This window comes from Polypterus senegalus, chromosome 5, assembly GCF_016835505.1.
Source record: "Polypterus senegalus isolate Bchr_013 chromosome 5, ASM1683550v1, whole genome shotgun sequence".
Taxonomy (NCBI): domain Eukaryota; kingdom Metazoa; phylum Chordata; class Cladistia; order Polypteriformes; family Polypteridae; genus Polypterus; species Polypterus senegalus.
Genome location: NC_053158.1, coordinates 122,129,678 through 122,147,571, shown reverse-complemented (window position 1 = coordinate 122,147,571; position 17,894 = coordinate 122,129,678). Strand labels below are relative to the sequence as shown.

General features: G+C 36.2%; 1 protein-coding gene across 1 annotated transcript in view; it reads left to right on the top strand.

Annotated features, from left to right (window-relative positions):
- Positions 1-17,894, top strand: part of cntnap2a (contactin associated protein 2a) — a 986,203-nt gene that overhangs the window by 863,655 nt on the left and 104,654 nt on the right. The window contains exons 13-16 of the mRNA XM_039753312.1: positions 2,083-2,239; positions 2,913-3,040; positions 8,512-8,682; positions 12,128-12,346. Coding sequence (XP_039609246.1) covers positions 2,083-2,239; positions 2,913-3,040; positions 8,512-8,682; positions 12,128-12,346 — 675 coding nt within the window. The remainder of the gene's footprint in view (positions 1-2,082; positions 2,240-2,912; positions 3,041-8,511; positions 8,683-12,127; positions 12,347-17,894) is intronic.

Sequence of the window (17,894 nt, the reverse complement as noted above, 5' to 3'; positions counted from 1 at the left end):
TTTGGCACCACCATTTTGGGTAGTGTCTCTGAAATCATGCCATGTGACATTATTGAGACAAATGATATTTAAACCACCATAACATATCTCTCTTTGTCCAAAGTTGTTGATATAATCTAAATATTTTTGCTAGTGCTTCTTTGTGTTTTTTCTGGTTGTAGCAAATTCTTGGTCAGATTGTATACTTTGATTTTGGTTTGTTAAATGAGTTTTGTCACTCAATCATTTTATTCCTGGTTTTTACCCTACCTAATCCTTAGACTAAGTTTCATCTTTTGGTCCTTTATTTTGCTTTTGTGGCCTACCAGTTTCATCTGTAGCAGAAAATCCTGTTTATTTCCACGATTACCAAAAGTGAAGAGCTCAAATCAAAATACAGATGGAATACAATTTTAATAAAATTCAATGGACCATAAAAATATTTCATTATAACAGAAATTTCGTTATAATGGATATGGGGAAAATACATATACTTTTTTGACTAGTGTCGCCAGCGCTTCACCATCTCTAATAGCAAGAACAGCTCCGTAGCTGCTCTGCTGCTTATGGTACGCAATAAACTCAGCAATTGGTTGTCCTCTGCAGGATCAAGCTTACTGAGTAAAGTGCTTGTCGCACAATGTTTAGAACATTTAACATCAGGCTTTGACCCACTCTTCCTTATACTCAGCTGCAATAGAGTGTTCTACCCTGCTAGTCATAGATTGATACAGGAGAAAGTCCTACTCTTCCTTATACTCAGCTGCAGTAGAGTGTTGTACCATGTTAGTCATAGATTGATACAGGAGAAAGAAGGGTGAAATGACACCTTTTATTGGCTAAATAAATAGATTACAAATGCAAGCTTTCGAGGCAGCTAAGACCCCTTCTTGCCTGATGAAGGGGACTACTTTTGGTCTAACAAGAAAAAGAGTCTGTTGCAAGGTTCCCAAGATTCAGTTAAACTATGGGTGCGGCGTGAAGTATTGTTTGTATCACATTATTATCTTCAGTGGCCATTTTTAGTTGAAAAAACATGTTTTATACTGAAATTTATATTTCATTAAAACAAAATCCATTAAACATGATGATTTATGAATTTTTGTCCGGGCCAACAAAAAGTATTCATTATTCTGAAAATTTAGTTACTTCTGTATTCAATATAACGGGATTTGACTTGTACAAGCTAGTTACAATGCCCAGATTTACAAAACCTAACCACTGTCACTTAGATCAAATTTCATCAAACAACAGAGTCTTTAAAGACTTCTTAAACACATTGAGGGAGTCACAGTTTCGAATGGAGTTTGGGAGCCAATTCCGCCAACTAGGAGCCACAGATGAAAAGAGTAAGGTGTGAGATTTGATACCACGCAGAGGTGGAATTACTAGATGCTATTCAATGGCAAACCTGATCGGTCAAGAAGGAACATAGGACCTCACAAATGTATCTGGACATATAAGTGCACAACCATTAATTACGCTATAGGCAGATATCAAGGATTTGAACTTAATATGTGCTGCTGCAGGAAACTATTTTAGTGATCTGAAGAGAGGACTGTTATGCGCCAACCACAGCTGGTTCAACACCAAACGTGCTGCTACATTTATAATCATCAACAGAGGCTTGGTGACACATGCTAGTGCTCATGCCAGCAGAGAGTTGCAGTAGTCCATGCATGACAATACCAGTGCCTTGATGAAGTGTTGTACTGCATTTTCTGTCAGATATGGTCTGACCTTGTGGATATTGTACAGAATGAATCTGCAAGACTCAGAGATTGTAGCAACGTGATCCTTGAAGGACAGCTGGTCATCAGTCACCATCCTCAAACTTGTATACAGATTTGGCAGGTGTTAGTGATAATGAACCAAGCTGAACAGAGATGACGTGCTGAAGAAAATGGTGAGCTGGAATAAGGTTTGTCTTTTCCAGGTTGAGCTGGAGATAATATTCCTTCATCCAGATTGGAATATCAGTGAATATGCAGAGGTTCTAGCTGAATTTCTGAATTTATAATAATAGATTTATTGTTGATCACTAAGTGAATTCATTAGTTTGTATTTGTAGTTTTTGAACATGTGAAATTATCTTTCTTGCAGATGGTACACCTTATACATGGTGGGTGGGAAAAGGCAATGAGAAGCAGTATTACTGGGGAGGCTCGGCACCAGGCATTCAGAAGTGTGCATGTGGTATTGAACGAAACTGCACAGACCCAAGGTTCTCCTGCAACTGTGATGCAGACAACAAGCAATGGTGAGATACTAAGATTATATCTGGAAGACAGCATATAATACTCATTTAACAGTCTGAAAGAATGCTGTAAGATTGATTGTAGTTATTAATTTTAAAGAAAAATATTATTTAGTTGATACATAAACAAACCATGTAAATGTATGTTTGTGTATATTTTTACATATGATTTCCTATTAATTAGTCAATCATATTCTAAAATTATCCCCTGAATATAGAAGAAATGTTTAAGAGCTAGGTGAACAGTGTTCAGTGGTTAGTACTTACCACTCTCAGAACCTAGGTGCGATTCCCTAAGCTTGTCACAGTCTGTGCGTGGCTTTTCTCCTGGGACTCTGATTTCCCTCATTACCCCAAAATGTGCATACAAGTTACATGTTATCTTTAAATTTTGCACAGAAAAAGTGAGTTTAGGTTTTGGTGTGAGTGTACTGTGTGTTCTGGCTTGTTCCCTCTGTCAGCATCAATTAATTCCAGTGCAGATAATTAAAAAATATATAGACAAAAATATATAGAGAGATACACAGATGGTTAACATTTTCCCTGTTGTTCTCACAACATATGATGTATTGACAATGTGCAGTTTTTGTTAGTACTGCCTTACTGTTCCAGCACTTGATTTCCTGAAAGAGTCTACCTTCCTTTGTAGCCATTGGTTTGTTTCATTTTTCTGCAGGAGGAAGGACACTGGGCTTTTATCATACAAGGAACATTTACCAGTAAGTCAGTTAATAATTGGAGACACAAGTCGATCAGGATCTGAAGCAAAGTTGGCCATTGGACCCTTGCGCTGTCAAGGAGATCGTGAGTTACACCCAGTAGTTTCTAGAATATGTTTTGTCTCCTTTGACCTTGTATTGTATGTTGTGAGTTTGAAATTGGAAAATTAATTAAAAACACAAAGCATGCTAAACAAATAATTATAATAATAACTTTATTTATATAGCAACTTATCATACATTTACATGCAACTCAAGGTGCTTACCACTTCAGCCAGGTATTGTTAAGCAACATTTAACAAATAAAGTGCAAAACAAACCTTCACTCTTATCAGAAAAAGGTTTTCTAATTAAAATATTTATATGTTAAGGTTGACAATAGAACAAACAGCTCTATTTAATATATATGTAACAAAATATACAATATATATATGTATATTTTACCTAGGCATATGTACACTGCAACCCATTGGATGTAAACAGTTTGATGTTAAAGTTAATGAAAAGATACAAAAGCAAAGCATGTGGGGATGTGATTAGTTGACCAGCTAACACAGAGGAAAGGAAAACAAAAAAGTCTTACGATGGGCCATAGAAGAAAAATAAACCTCTGGAGGGCCACTGTCAGAAGACAGGCTTTATCAAAACAAATAGTAAGGTCTGATGGCAATCGGTTTCTGCATCATGAAAAGTCAGAATGACCTAGGCCAGCTGGTCACCCATCGTCCATTGTACACAGTTGATACAGCCATCAATAAAGGTTTCCTTGTTTCCTACAGTGCCCCTAGTGACTCCAGAAATGAGTGCTTTGAGCAGGTGTGGGTGCCGCATAGCATCACCACACAGGATGGGAGACAAAAAACATTTAAAAAAGCAGTGGATTAATGCTGGGTACTTATTAAGACATCAAAGAGCTAAACAGAATGCTTCCTCCCCAGTTTCTTTATGTTTAGATATAACAATAATGAGCAAAACAGAATTTGCACATCTAAGTTTGCAATTTGGTGCATAAGTAAGCAGACATTCTGAGATGTAGGTAGGGGCAGGATTGTTTAAAGCCTTATATACAAGTAGAAGTATTTTTCCCATATATTTTAAAGGAGACTAGCAGCCAATGTAAATATTAGTATTGGGGATACTGTATATGCTCATGTTTATTCCTTTTGGTTAATATTTTTGCTGCTGCATTCAGGACAAGCTGTAGCTGATTTAATTATTTATATCTTTTTTAGGTAGTCCTGTTGGGAGAGTATTGCAGTATTTTTGTCGACTAAATGCAAACGCATTTCAAAATTTTTTGGCATCTTTAAATGTTATAAGAGATCACATCCTGGCAATGTTCCTTAGATGGAAGAAAGTGGTGTTGGTAATATCATTAATATGCAATATGAAATTAAGGTCAAAGCACACTACAATCCAATTTATTTTTGTATAGCCCAAAATCACACAAGAAGTGCCGCAATCGGCTTTAACAGGCCCTGCCTTTTGAATCTCTAAGAAGACAAGGAAAAACTCCCAAAAAAAAAAAACCCTTGCAGGAAAAAAAAAATGTACAAAACCTTGGGAAAGGCAGGTCAAAGAGAGACCCCTTCCCAGGTAGGTTGGGGGTAAATACAATACAACACACAGAACAAAACACAAGTAATCCACAATACAATATAATAGTGAAATAGAAATATTACAAGTACAAGGCAGAGTAGAATTCAACAGTCATTAATAACACCTCAATTCTTGACCTCTGGTTTGATTCACAGGGCCAGATGATTAATTCTGATTCTCACTTTGTTTATTGATGCAGGTAACTAACAATTCACAAAAACCTGTTACTTCACACATAAAAACAAGTAATTTTAAATTCCCCATGGGGACAAAGAAGTATTGTCTGTCTGTCAGTATGAAGATAAAACAAAAGTACATGCATACATCTATAGACTTATAAAATCAGGTTCTTAGTGTAAATGTTGCAACAAGAAAATATGAATATGGCAAGCTAAAAATATTCTGACAGTTTTGTGCCCCTTCTCTCATAAAAATACTATAGCCATACAAGTACATTTGTAGATTTGTAATACATTTGTAGATCTTATATCTTCTTATGTAATACACTACAGTGGCTGTCCATTTGTCTGTCCAGGATTTTAAATCACCTGTTGCTTGCTAACTGTTTGACCTATTGACCTGAAGTTTAATACACATATACTACGTAACGTCTACTATCCACTTTCATGGTGATGATTGACCTCCAAGGTTATTCCTCTTTTTATTTTATTTTATTGTAGAATCAACTCTTGGCAGCTGCCAGCAGGGGGGAGCATGCACCGTTTTCATCCCTACCACCTTTGCCGTTACTTCCCCTACCTCTTCATATCTTACATCATTCTTGAGGCAGATTGAAGACTTAAGTGCCAGCTTAAGTGAAAAATTAAGGAAAATGTACTAAGTAATTGCAACATAAACACTGACTTAATCAGTTTTAACATGAAAAGATGCCGATGAAAGAAGAGAAGAAGCGGGCCGCTAGGGCGGAGAAAAGAAGAGCTGTTCAGGAAGCAGCAAGCGCATCAACTTCTGAGAAAATGAATGCTAAATGTACAAAGAAAAAGAGTATGAAAACTATGAATGCTCAAGTCAAGTGTATTCGTATAGTGTGTCGTTACTGGTCTTAATATAAACAATAACTTGCATTTTAACATGGATCAAAAAAAACTAATTAAAAAATGATCTGAATGCAAAACAATATTAAATGTGAAATACATAAAGTAAAGCAACTGTAGTTCTCTTTCATAATAAAGACCATGCCTCTAGAAATAAGCAAAAGGTCACACTTCTCTCAGGTTCTGATGTCTTAATCTCCATCTGTTCCACCGTTGTTGCATCCTACATGTGACCTGAATTAGTTTTAATTGTTACCTCATTAATGTTTAAAATGTCACAACTGTAGCCACAACACAAGATTTCACTATTCTTTCAGTAATGTTGAATTACGTGACATATTTAAAGTTATATAAAGTTTAATTTCCAGAAAATATGAAGCTTTTCTATAATATGACAGTCAGGAAATTTGCAGAAGTCTTTCAATTTATCATCATTTACTTTTATGACACATCTGAGAAGCAATAATGCACTTTCATAATGGTAATCTCATTCTACAATTTGTGTGTATATTATTTCATACAGAATAAAGCAAGTAAAAAATATAAGTGTGTGACTTCAACATATGTGACTTAATTTACTCAGTTATTTATAGTCACATTGCCAGAAGAAGTTTTACACTAAACATCCATACTTTCAGTCAAATAAAAATGCCAAAGATATGCCATTATTAAAAGTTCTTTACTTGGTGACAGTACTGTGCCTGCTTGATAGTTTAATAACTTATTCAGATAATTACAGTCCATTTAGCTTACATGAAATGCAATATAATGGATAAAATTACAACAGACAGAAAAGTAGAAAAAGTAACCTGTTTGTTATGATTTTCAGTGTAGCGCAATCGGGAAGTTCATATGTTACAAACACCCCAAACATTTAGGAAGAAACAACAAAAATAGTTTTAGTATAGCTTATGGCATTTACCTTGACTTTCTTAAAGATTTTGACAAGATACCTTAGGGGAGTCTACTACTGATAAAAAAATTATTTTCTAAACTGGATGTCAAAAAGTGTGGATTGGCATAGTTCATTGGTTTTGCTAAGGCTAATCTTACCAATTTCGATTAATAGTGTAGTTAAAAATATCCAAACAAGTTGATTAAAGAAAGAAATTAGTTAACACAATACATTGGCTGAGGCCTATTTTCATTATTTACAGAACTCTGCATCACTGGCAGCAGAGACCATTTTCAGCACAGCCTTTAAAAAGGGTCAATAATATTCTTAGATAGATAGATACTTTATTAATCCCAAGGGGAAATTCACAATTTAATTTCATTTCATTCTGTATTAATAATAAAATAACCTTACAAGTGTAAATGTGGTAATGTGCCTTACTGGCATTACCAGTAATTAAATAAAATTAGTTAAGTGTCCTCTGCCGTGTAAAGAGGGAGGCTTCTGTTTGGGGGAAAAATGTATAAAGAAAGGAAACTTGCCTTTTTCATTTATTTAGTGCAGGCAGACGTCTTCGCTGACGATATTAGCGCCTTTTGAGGAGTGTTACGGTGGGTTTCATGTAGACTGGAGAGACATCCTTGCCATTGCCCGGCCGGGATGGCATTGTCGGTCCTCCAAACCTGCACGCGTTTCCCGCGACATCACAACTTAAAGGAGCAAAATAAAGTGCGAAGCGCCTTAATATTAGTTTACCGCGGTCTGGTAAAGGGATCCCGTATTCGTAGTTGTCTGAGCTGTAGCTCAGGGGAAGGAGGGGGGGGGGAAATAGAAAGTGCTTACTTTAACTTAAGGCGTGAAGTGCAGTCCGCATCTGAAGTGCCGGCACTGCCGGCTGCTTGATTTTTATAGTAATTATGTGGGATAGTAGACGCCGCTTTTCGCAAACGCGTTCACGTCATCGCGTACCCCGGGAGGGATGACGTAAGCGGTTTAATTGGTCGGCGCAGTGGTGCCGAATACAAAAGGGAATCGTGGCCTCTAGAGGGGCTTTTTTTCTGACTAGTTCGTCTTGTAGGGACGGTACTGTACTTGGTAGATCTGCGTTTTAGAAGTTACCAAGCATTACGGCTTGTGTTTTGTTTTTGTAAATATTTTTTCATATAAATATCTCTCGATTAACTTTAGTGGAGATGTTTATTGGGTTGTGGTTAGTGGTGCACTGTTTATTTTTGTATATACCATTTTTTTCTGTATTTTGAATATTTTTGGGTGAATACTGTATACACTGCTTGGAGGAGCAGCTTCCTGACTTGGATCACTGTGGAGGAAGACAGCTTCACATTTTGCTTTTGTGTGTGTATATTCCACTAGTTTGTGTGCAGTATTCTTTTTCTTTTGTGACTTTCAGGAAACACTGTAAATACTGTATATAGTCATTTTGGGCTCCATTTGATTACTGTTTTGTGTGTCCTTTGTGGTATTGGACTGTGTATTAGTATATATAAATTCCACAAGACATTATTTTTTATTTTTCTTTAAGTGCACCTGTAAATAAAACCTCACTTTATTTTTCAAAAAACCAACCCTTTTTGTGTCCGTATCTCCCAGTCTTACACCATCATTCTGGTCACGCTCGGTCCCACATACTAGACACCTAGAGTGTAGGCTGGTGATTCCAATTCCCACTACACGGGGTGTCACAGTAAGACATCAATTGTTATTCTTTTACTTCTAATAAAGCTCATATTGATATTAACACTAAATCCAATCTAACTTTTCTGTGCCATTCTGTAATAAATGCAGAATGGAAAATTATGATCTAAAGTCAGTGTCAAGTGTTACAACAGCCATTTGTACCCCTGAACGAGCCCCTCATGTATCCTACACAGCAGAAAATAACTTTTTCATATTACTACAAATTGTGCAGTTCAGGCTTGTCACTCATTTAATATTTAGCATTTTTCTGTATCATCAGAAATTAACTTCCCTTTTTATTCCGAATAGGTAATTACTGGAATGCTGCTTCATTCAACACACCATCTTCATATCTACACTTCTCTACTTTCCAAGGAGAGACAAGTGCTGATATTTCATTTTATTTTAAAACGTCTGCTACTTATGGAGTGTTTCTGGAAAACCTGGGAAATGCAGACTTCATCCGTCTAGAACTAAAATGTAAGATATCATTTTGCATCCTTATATATGATTATGTTATGTTACTAGTAATTTAAGCCTAGGAGTGCATGGTTAAATAGTTCTGAAATTATTCTGTAGGGAAAAATAACAGAAATTCTCCCTTCCCTGGCTCAAGTGTGCTTTTTATTTTATTTTTTTGCTGTTGCTGTCTTTGAGATATTATTTTGCATTTTTAGTTAGTAATTTTTTTTCTGGTTATGTTCTTACTGTGTTTTCTCTATTTTATATTGCACTATGTAATTTTTTTGTAGTTCAGTCTTTTATCAATTTATACATTTCTTATCTGCCTTGTCTTCTACATATTGAGCCTAGAGGAGTGTGGCCACCTAATGATGGAGCTGGGAAACTGCCCTGCAGTATATTCTCGTGATTCTTTTTTGATGTTTGACCCCACTATTATTTATAAGTGCTGTTTCTAGCTTATGTTTAATTGGAATTGTTTACTTTTAGGTTTTGCCTTTTTAGCAAAACCTATTTTGTTCCTGCCTTGCTTTTCTTGAATACTTTCTAAATCCATTTGAATCAATTGAATAAACCTTTAAAAACATTAAAGGAACATTTGTCCTTGGGCTAGAAGTTTTTAACAGTTTTCCTCTTCTCCTTTTGTAGACATTTTTGGTATTTTGCTATTTAAAAGCCTTTCCTCTATTTTTAAGCCCTGTCTTTTGAGATGGGGGCTAGGATGTCAGTGGTAAGGCCTACTCTTTGGAGCCAGAGTTGGGTGAAGTGCTGGTTGGTTTTGTGTTTTTTGAGGGCTGCAGCTATTTTGTGCTTTCTTTATAGTCAGAATCACAACACTTGGTAGTGGCAATGGATAGTAATATTTAGGTCTTGCCATAGATGAAGTTAAAGTCAAGACTCTGGCTGGGCCAGACATCAATTTTCGTCATTTTAAGCTACGCCATTTTTGCTCTGGCTGTTTGCATTGGTCACAGTCACCATTGAAAGATAAATGGCCTCTCCAATTTAGGCTTCCTGGCAAAGAGGAACAGATTTTCCTTCTAAATCTGTCTGTATGGTGCGGCATTCGCCTTTATATCATTACATGACCAGATTGCTGCTAAAAGGCATCCTCAAAACATGATGCTGCCACAACCACAAATATTCAATGGGATTGATGAGTTAGGTCACACATACTGCTTAGTGCTCAAGCCAAAATGTTCCACTTTAGTGCCATTAGACAAGACTCACTGAAACAACTTTGCATCTTTCAAGTAACATTTTGTATTTTTTATGGGTCACCCTTCCCTAAAAGACCCTTTTTATGCAATGCCTTCAAGATTACTGAGCCATGGACATCCTCTCCAATTGCAGTCACAGACTTCTGCAACTCAGATTGATAACTGACATCACAGTCGCCTTTCTGACAACTGCCATTCTTGTTCAGTAACTATGTTTAGAGAAAATGTCAACTTAGGCAGGGTGGGTGTAGCTTCATATTTTTTCCACTGCTGGATGATACATTGAGCTCTGAGGTATGTCAATTCACCACTTCCCCTGTGGTTCTCTATAAATATATTCCCAACTTGTTTTGAGTGGTTTTTTTTTTGTTCATTTTAGTTTTATTTGTGTAAAATCTCGACAAAAGGGAGTATTTATTATCATAAATTAATTGAGAACAGGCCATCCAGCCATTTCTTGTACAGTTGTAGATCATAAACAAACTGGGTGTGTTGGTAAGGTAATACACTACATGAATAATGTTCACTTTATATTCAGAAAGTATATGAATATTCTTCAAGTTTTACTATTTTAATTTTCCTTTTTAGATAATTGTTGAAAAGTTTTTTGCTTTTCATTTGGCATGTACATTATTTTGTAGATCATTTGAAAAATTATGAATTGTTATGTTGTAAGTGTAGAATTTGAACAAATGAAATATTTTGGGGAGCTAAATAATTTTTCAAGTCAGTTTATAGTAGATAAACATTACATAATATACACTGATTGTTTTAATGGCACTATAATTATAGCATTTAATTCACTGCAAAACAATAAACAATATTAACAAATGTGAAGATGTATTAAGTCTGGTTAAGACATAAAAATGTGCAATGAATCAGGCTTGTATAAAAGTTTTGATATTTCCATGTTTTTTCCTGCAAGGATATGACCCTCATGGGTTCAGGTTCAGCTTTGCATTTGTAATATATCTGTTCTGTTTGATTATCTGTAGATTCCAATTTAGCATTCCAGCATTCCAACCTGCAGGTTTCAGAGGGGCAGATGAATAGACTTGTTGTTTAATGCCCAGATTACTGCTTAAATATTTCAGTAACATGACAAGGCACAGTTTTCCTTTTTTACATAACAATATCATGTTATGTCAAATGCCTAATACATTTTTAATGTCATTAAATGTTGTCCTTATTTCTCCCCTACATTTTAATCATACCAATACCTTTCCTGTGTTTTCTGCCCCACCTTCTACACCAGCTCTACAATTATCACACAGTCTGCAATTTTATTCAAAGAATCAATATGTTTGTAAGTGTATGCGACAAAGTAATTTCAGTGATGCAGTCCACTGTAAACAATAATTCATTCCTGTACAGATTCTAAAAAAATGATAAGGTGTGAACATATATATCTTATGCAAAGTAGCTCCTGATTATACTGTACGAATTGAAATGAGGTGGTGGAACAGTGATATAGTGGGTAGTGCTCGCACCTTAACAAATCCAGTGTCCTTGCTTGGACAACTGTTTGTTGTCCTTGTGGAGTCTGCACATCCTCCCTGTGTCTATACAAGGTCTCCACCAGGCACTGAGGCATATCTCCTATTTCCCCAAAGATGATTTTGTTAGGTTAATTATCATTTCAATTTGGTTCTATGTAAATGTCAAGTGTTTGAGTGGGCCATGCATTGGATAGGTACCCCATCCTGGGATTTTCTTGTCTTGCCCCAGTACTGCTGGTATAGTTTTTGGTTACCCATGACAATGAATTGAATTATCCATATTTGAGAATGTTATTTTTGTTATGATATCTAATTTAAATTTGATATACAGCAGTAGCAGTCGAGGTAGCACTAATAGGTTCTTACTTGCCTCCAGGGTCATGATATGTAAGAATGTAGTAAAATGCAGATCTTAACTTTAATTTCTATGAGTTGTGCTTAGTCTTGCTTCAATGCTCCAAATAGATAAAATCTTGATGAAAACAAAAAAAACTGTTAACTCTGTCTGAGATGTTATTGTATGCACTTGATGCAGATGTCAATATGTTTATATCTTTGTCTAACAACAGTGCCTAAATCTTTATACAACACGAAAAAAGACTCTTGACAATTATAACTTTATACCATATTAATATGAGTTTACTACTACAAATATTTAAATAACTTCCCGATTCAAGCTTGGGCCTTGAGTGAAATAAATTTTCCTTGAAATAAAAAAAGAAACTTTTTTTTTTCTCTTTTCAGCTCCAACTTATATCTCCTTTTCCTTTGATGTTGGGAATGGCCCAGTTGAGCTTCTTGTTAGGTCTCTCTCCCCACTAAATGACGACCAGTGGCACCATGTTGTGGCAGAACGCAATATAAAACAGGCCAGTCTGCAGTTGGACCATATCTACAAGGAGGTTCGACAAGCACCAGCCCAAGGACACACAAGACTGGAGCTATATAGCCAACTATATGTTGGTACGAAACTTTAATTCTCTTTACAATTAAATAATTTAATGTAAAGTCATGAAAATAATCCTTTTGGCATGGTGCATGTTGCACTAGCACCTTACTACACAGCACAGCCTCTGTGTTATATACAGTAAGACAAAAGTTAAAAAATATTGTACATTTAAATGCAGAATGAATGGCACTGTCAGAGAATATTACAATATGTTACTTAGACTTCAATTAAGTTAACTTGTGGAATAAAGAATAAAGCTGTCATCTGTTAACTGCATATTAAAATTTTTAATCAAACTGAAAAATTTATGTTACACAACATCAGGTTAAAGTAATTGATGAATGGAACAAATCAATTTTTGTATAAAGCTTTTGTAGCTATTGCTTGTGGAGTTTGCATCCAAAATGTACTATAAAACCACACTACTATAGGATAGACTGCACTGTAACTAAGAACACTATTTTTTCTTTAACCCATAGACTTTTTTGCATGATTTTGTGATTTTGAGTAAAGTTTTTAAGTTTATGGTATTTTTGGTTTATGCTTCTCTTTGATTTATGCCATTCAAAAGGGACTCTGTCAGACTATTTTAACAAACAGGGCAGTACAGTTTATTTAGACAAGCAAGGATTACAGAAAATATACACATGTATAGAAATAAATAATGCACCATAAGCAAAAGTTATAAGTGATCTCTCTTTTTCTTTTCTGCTGCTTTTTGAAAAGTTACAGACATTTGTTTGCATAGCAAATAAAAGGTAGCATATATGCCTTTCTAGAACATGTTCATATCAGCTGAGAAACTGATCTTTTTTCCTTTATCTTACTCACACGTTTGGCAGCGTCAGTATATGGGAATTCACTGTCTCAATCTCAGACTTTCAAGGATCAGAATTTGTAGACAATGAAATGCAGCACTTTCAATGAAGTGAGCAGGGGCCTCATGTATAACGGCGTGCGTAGAACTCGCACTATAACATGGCGTAAGCACAAAAGCCGAAATTTGCTTACGCACAGAAAAATCCAGATGTAGGAATCTGTGCGTACTCCAACTTCCACTGTCTTCCGCTACATAAATCCCGGTCATCGTGAAAAATAACGCTCGTGCACGCGCTTTATGTAACACCCCAAATCCTCCCAGAATTACGCCTCTTTGAATATTCAAATCAATATAAATCGCCCTTAAGCGCAGCCTTCTGTGAAAAGACAATGGGAAAAGCATGGGGGAAAATAAGAATTTCAGCGAATACCAAGTGGAGGCAAAGGAAAAACATACTATTTGTTTAATTAAACCGTGGTATAATCAACAAAAGGAAGTTGATCGAGTGACATAGCGTGTTGGAGAAACTTGAAAGCTCACGTTCATAAAATCTCACAGTGCCGGAAATAAAAAAGAAGTCACATATCAAAGTCGCCGTGAAAAGGCGAGTTGTAGCCCACTGTCTGAGTGTCATATGAAAGCTTATTAGGGTACAGAGAAAAAAAAGGCACACCGTGGGAAAAAAGCACGAAATGTCAACTTCAATCTCGAAATTTCCACTTTAATCATGTAGTTTATTTTGTCATTAAAGTAGAACATAAACTTCATCTTAAAATCATTTAATTAACCAGTTTCTCAAATCACATCGTAATTAAAGTAGCACGTTAAATGCTTTGTTTTGTATGTGATCTTCTATGTGCTCTGTGTGTGAATCACTACTTGCTTCTTAAACCAGCTCTCTTCCTCCAACTGGACACAGAATCCACTACATTCGTAATATTACAGCTCTCTGAATAACTGAAATACTGAGATGTATACGTGATATAATTCTCATGATGATAGGAGTTAAAGCACGTTATTAAACATGGCTTTCACGGTGCAATGATTGTGTGCGACCTTCGATGAAATAATTTATTGCAGCAGTACTCAGGGCCGGCTCTAGGCTCGTGGTGGCCCTGGGTAGAGGAAGAATCGGTGGCTCCTTTGCCCACCAATATCAATAAGGTAGCTTATGCACGGTGGATGGCCACGTCCGTTGCGGACACTGCATAGCCGCCTCGTGCTCATGACACATGCATTTAACTTTTGCCGAAATTTGTCGCTGCGTTTTTAGCTGTGTTATTTTCTCTTTCTGTTTTCTATTCAATATATATTGGCGTAGCCGCCCCTACAGTCCAAGTAACCGATCGCCACACAATCAGCTCTGTAATAGACGTTAAGCCATCTGTAAGCTTAGAGCGGCGATTCTTCAAAACATTTAAGGAACATTGAAATATCTTTGTAGTACATGTTTAATTATTCTATCCTTCACGACAGTCCCAGTGAAGAATATAGATTATTTAAATGAAGTTAAAAGTTTTATCTGTATAATATAATAAACATATTTTGCTGCATTTCATCTTAAAAATGATATCGTCATCATATGTAAATACGCGTTTTATAAAGTGGCTCAGGTTGTGCGATATAACTGTAGTGCAAGTTTACAGTGGGGTGATTGCACTGTACTTATATGTACAAGCAGTTCTACAAGGAGCAGTTGATTAAGTGCGTTTAAAGTTCTTGGGATGAAACTGTTTCTGAACCGTGAGGTCCATATAGGAAAGGCTTTGAAACGTTTTGCCGTGGCTGAGACAGCGTCTGCTTGAAGATGTATACCGATAATTCTCTTTCCGATCAGCTGCTGCTGTGATTCACACTCAGATACAGTGATATAAATACTCCGAGTGGAGCAGTGAGAGTAATATGGAAAAAGATGATCCGCTGTGGCAACTCCTAACGGGAGCAACTGAAGGAAGAAGGTGCAGTGAGAGTAACAACGCTAAAGCAGTTACGGTATGGTATGGACCATTATGTTACAGATTAATTACAATCAGATGCATTACACTAATAAACAATATGCAGGTAATTTCAGTGTATTTATAAAGCTACGTCAGGACAATAAAGAGTAACCACACAGGAACAGTAGCACTGCTTTGACACTGGGTGCCGCCAGTCTGCAAAACCAAGCGGGGAACTTGCGTACGACAAAGTATGAGGTACCGTGGAAACGTTTATGCATGAGGCTCCTGGTCCTGTCGGTCCCAGATTATTTGTTTATTCAGTAGAAAATCTGGGGCCCATTTTGAAGGTTGCATGTGTGCCAAGGTGTTTTTAAAGTGTTTGACTTTCTGTGTAACAATTACTTTCAATGTCACTGTAAAATGTTTCCATATAACTTAGACCTGATTAACATGTTTATTATTCTAACTATAACTGGCAAATTTGAGAACAAACCGCTGGTGTCGAGATGTTTAATAAAGATGCTTCTATTACAGCTACCTACAACCTGGAACATCACATTGCTGATGTGTGACTCTGTGGAATTAGTATTACTCTGACCACAGTGGCAAAATATGGTTTTGTGTTTCACCTGTTGTTTTGTGGGTTTTAATAGACAAAATATTTTAATAACTAACTTTATTTTTTATTTTTTTTAAATCCAACATAAGCCATTTTTTTGAGCTCTTAGTTCTGGACATCTTAGGCTTGGCAGACATGCAGTGTTTTCATGCACTCCTGCCTGGCTTTTCCAGGTATGCAGTTGTCAGCTTCCAATAGTGTAGTATGTGGCTTTTTGCTGAAAAGGAGCTGAAGTACATAAGGTAGGCTCTCAGCTTTTCTGATTTTTTTTCGGAATGGCCTGACACTGCCTTTTCACATTTTTCACTCTGAATTAATTGAGATGTGTTTTCATTGGCTCCTTTTGTTGTATTAATTTCCTTTACCACTATTTTTCATATTTTTCTTTCTTTGGGCCCCAGTTCTGCTTCATTAAAAAGCAACCGCATAATTTCTTTTTTCTCTTATTCCCAACTGGCCCTTAACAAGACCATTCAGAAGTTTGTTTACTCTCAGCTTCCTCCTAAGTCTTTCTGCATGGCTTTTTATGGGAGGTGGTACCAACTGTCTTCTGGGAGTTCATCACAGCTGCTGCCTTGTTGTTTTCTCCTTTAACTGCAAATCTAAATTTTCTCTGAAACCGTATATATAAATAATTTTTAATGAGCAATCTTACAATTTAAAATGGGTAACCTAATATAAGAATAAAGATCCTAAATCTCTTTTTGTAAGGTCCCATGACTTGTTAAAAACCATGCTTTAAAGTGAAGTTAAAAAAATATTCTAACAAAGACCTGATTTTAAACAAGCTCAATCTGGATAAGACAGAACAAATATACAAAGCCATTCAATATCCTGTATTGTTCCATGCAGTCCTTTGTACAGAAGTGAAAATATGTGAGAATACTGCAACAATGCCTAATATTGAATCCAAACTCTTATGTAGGGTGGCATGGTGGCACAGAGGGTAGTGCTGCTGCCTCGCAGTTAGGTGACCCGGGTTCGCTTCCCGGGTCCTCCCTGTGTGGAGTTTGCATGTTCTCCCCATGTCTGCATGGGTTTCCTCCCACAGTCCAAAGACATGCGGGTTAGATGAATTGGCGATCCTAAATTGTCCCTAGTGTGTGTGTGTGCCCTGTGGTAGGTTGGCACCTTGCCCAGGGTTTGTTTCCTGCCTTGCACCCTGTATTGGCTGGGATTGGCTCCAGCAGACCCCGGTGGCCCTGTGGTTAGGATGTAGCAGGTTGGATGATGGATGGAAACTCTTATTTAGTTAAAGAAGTGAAATACAGTAACTGAAATGATATTCATAGATCAACACTCTCCAAAGGATTCCAAAAAATTGCATTCAAGTGAAAGCAGCATTTAAGACATGCAGACTAAAAAAGTAAATGTGTGGTAAAACAAATTGACAAATTTTGAACATTTTTGCCAAAACAATAAGTGGCATGTGTAGTGCAGATCAAATGCTGTACACAAATACATGCCAAGCTACGTCTCTGACTTATGCCCTTGATGCTGCATTATCTTACTTGTTTTAATTACACATTAATGTTTGGAATGCTTTGACGGTGAAATAATCAAACTTTATTAAATAGTATTATAAATTTCTTGAGGTAGATATAAAAGAAAAAAATGGTCTTGAAATTTCAAAGGTCAAAGACAGTAAGCTTCCACATTAAATGAAATTCACAATTGGTTCAGCAAATATTTGGAAAGGGCAGTGTATCAATTGAGACGTTCAAAAGCATATGGACTAATCTTGCTTAGAAGAATATTGATGTACCTCCATAACACATTGGACAAATTATATTTTTTTTATTAAATAAATTTATACAAATATTGAATATTCTTCACCAGGATCTGTGCAATATAGCAAGAATGTGTTAAAGTAATTGTAAAATAAGTCTGCTGGGTTTCTGCTAGCATTGCCACTTTAACTCCTGTTTTAAACGGTATGAGGAAATATGACAAAATGGAATTTTCATTACCAATTAGCTAACATGAGCTTTAAAGGCTTTGCCGTAGTTCATCCGTTATTCTTTTATTGCTGTATATCAAAATCAAAGCCCTTGTTCCAAATTAGTAGTCATTGAATAAAAAATGCCATATAATAAGTTCCATATACGAAAATGTCATTAGTACTTTATAGATCTTGCCAAGACAAAAATAATTATGGCACTGGAGGGTGGCAACATTATGTT